The sequence below is a fragment of the Octopus sinensis genome, linkage group LG12 (assembly GCF_006345805.1).
Source record: "Octopus sinensis linkage group LG12, ASM634580v1, whole genome shotgun sequence".
Taxonomy (NCBI): Eukaryota; Metazoa; Mollusca; class Cephalopoda; order Octopoda; family Octopodidae; genus Octopus; species Octopus sinensis.
Window position 1 is genome coordinate 31,531,065 of NC_043008.1, and position 1,923 is coordinate 31,532,987.

The window sequence follows — 1,923 nt, forward strand, 5'->3', positions numbered from 1 at the left end:
AGAAGTCTGTCATTTTAAACTTCTTACTCAAGCAGCAGTAAGAACTTCATCTTGGAGTATTGTACGCAAAGAATGTGGACCATCCCATTTTGATAAAAGGTCTTGCCATAGCATTGAAACATGTTTTTCTATCTTTATGCGCCAGAATCTTCTTGAAGCAATTCGTAAATGGACAAATGTTGAAGGCCAGGTTGTTTACAAAGATAAATGGAAGGAAATTGATCACTCTGAACTAAAGAAATTTATTGAACTGATTATTCTTATAGGTGTTTATAAATCTAAACATGAAAGTGTCATACAGTTGTGGAATCAAGAAGATGGCTGCCCAATATTCAACAAAATTATGATCCGGGGAAGATTTCAACAGATTTTACAAGTATTGCGTTTTGATGATGCTAGTGCAAGAAGAAAAACAGAGAAGTGATGATAAATTGGAGCCCATAAGAGAATTATTTGAAATGTGGAACCAGAATTTGCATGATGGATATGTTCCAAGTTCATGCATGACAGTTGAACAATTTGTTTCATTCAGAGGGCGCTGCCCATTCTGGGTATATATTCCTTCAAAACCAGGAAAATATGGAATTAAAATTTGGGCAATATGCGACAGTGAAACATCTTATGCCTGGAAAATGCAAATTTACACTAGAGAAGACCCAGTAAAAAGGAGAGAGAGACAAATCAAGGTTCAAGAGTTGTTGAAGACTTAGTAAAAGAACTTGAAAATACTGGTTGCAATATAACTTGTGATAATTTTTTTACAAGTCTAGGATTGGCTCGAAAGCTGCTTAGCAAAAAAACTCCTTCAGTAGAAACAATTAGAAAGATCAGGGTTGAACGTCCAAGTGCTTTCTCAAATGGAAAAGAAAGAGAAATCAACAGCACAATATTTGGTTTTCAAAAGGATTCTATGATCCTGTCTTACTGTCCCAAGAAAAATTATGTACACTTATGAGTACAATGCACTCTCAGCCTTCAATTGATTCAAAAAGTGCTGAAAAGAAACCTGAAGTTATTACATGTTACAACAAAATAAAAGGAGGAGTAGATACTCTAGATAAGATGGTAAGGACATACATTTGTAAAAGAGTGACTCGAAGATGGCCTATGGGTATATTCTACAATATGATTGATATAAGTGCAGTGAATACTTTCATTGTTGCTAAACATCTTCACTTGCAAAGCTTCAAGGATAAAAGAATACAGTGCTTAATTCAGTTAGGAAAGGGACTTGCTGGAATTAATGCTAAACAAGAACATGACAAACAATCTTCTAGTTCTGCTAACATCTCTCAACCAAACAAGAAAAGAAAACGATCTTCAATCTCATTTGAGATTCCTCAACCAAAGCAAAAAGGAAGATGCTCTTTGTGTGGCCCAAAAATAAACAGGAAATCTCGTACTACATGTAAGTATTGTAATATCCATGTTTGCCAAGAACATTCCAATGTTGTCTGCATTCACTGCCATGAAGAGTTGTAATTCTGTATTTTTGTAATTTTTCTTAATTTATAATATATTCTTTATTTTATTAAAATATTATTATAATATATTCTGTAAGCTGTAATTCTTCATTCACCTGAAAGCATATATAATGTAGATAACAAATAGTGGTAGTTTGAATAAAATTTAATTAAAAGAAAAACATAACCTCCTTCCTTGGCGGAGGGAAATATTGGATTCATTGGACCCAGTTGGTAATTAGTGACATGCAATTTCTCTGGTAGACCAAGGGTTAATGAAGTTTATTTTATCCCTTTTCTTTTTCCTTCTTTCTTTCTTTTTTATTTTTGTTTACCAGGATGGAAATAAGCTCATAAGTTTTAAATCACTAACTTGATTAATTAATTTAACGCTGCTATAATTTGCGGTTTTACTCCCAAAATGAAAAAAAAAGTCTATGCAGTTGGCGCTTGGGTAATG

The 1,923-nt window shown here is 33.3% G+C and overlaps 1 protein-coding gene across 1 annotated transcript; it reads left to right on the plus strand.

The window, feature by feature from the left end:
* Nucleotides 1-960: 960 nt before the first annotated feature.
* On the plus strand, nucleotides 961-1,482 carry LOC115217880. The gene has a single exon (XM_029787597.1). The coding sequence runs from the start codon at nucleotides 961-963 to the stop codon at nucleotides 1,480-1,482; it is 522 nt and encodes a 173-aa protein (XP_029643457.1).
* The last annotated feature ends 441 nt before the right edge of the window (nucleotides 1,483-1,923 follow it).

Bases quoted from the DNA above. Each gene is read 5' to 3' on its own strand.
- LOC115217880 (XM_029787597.1), top strand. From the start codon at position 961: ATGCACTCTCAGCCTTCAATTGATTCAAAAAGTGCTGAAAAGAAACCT.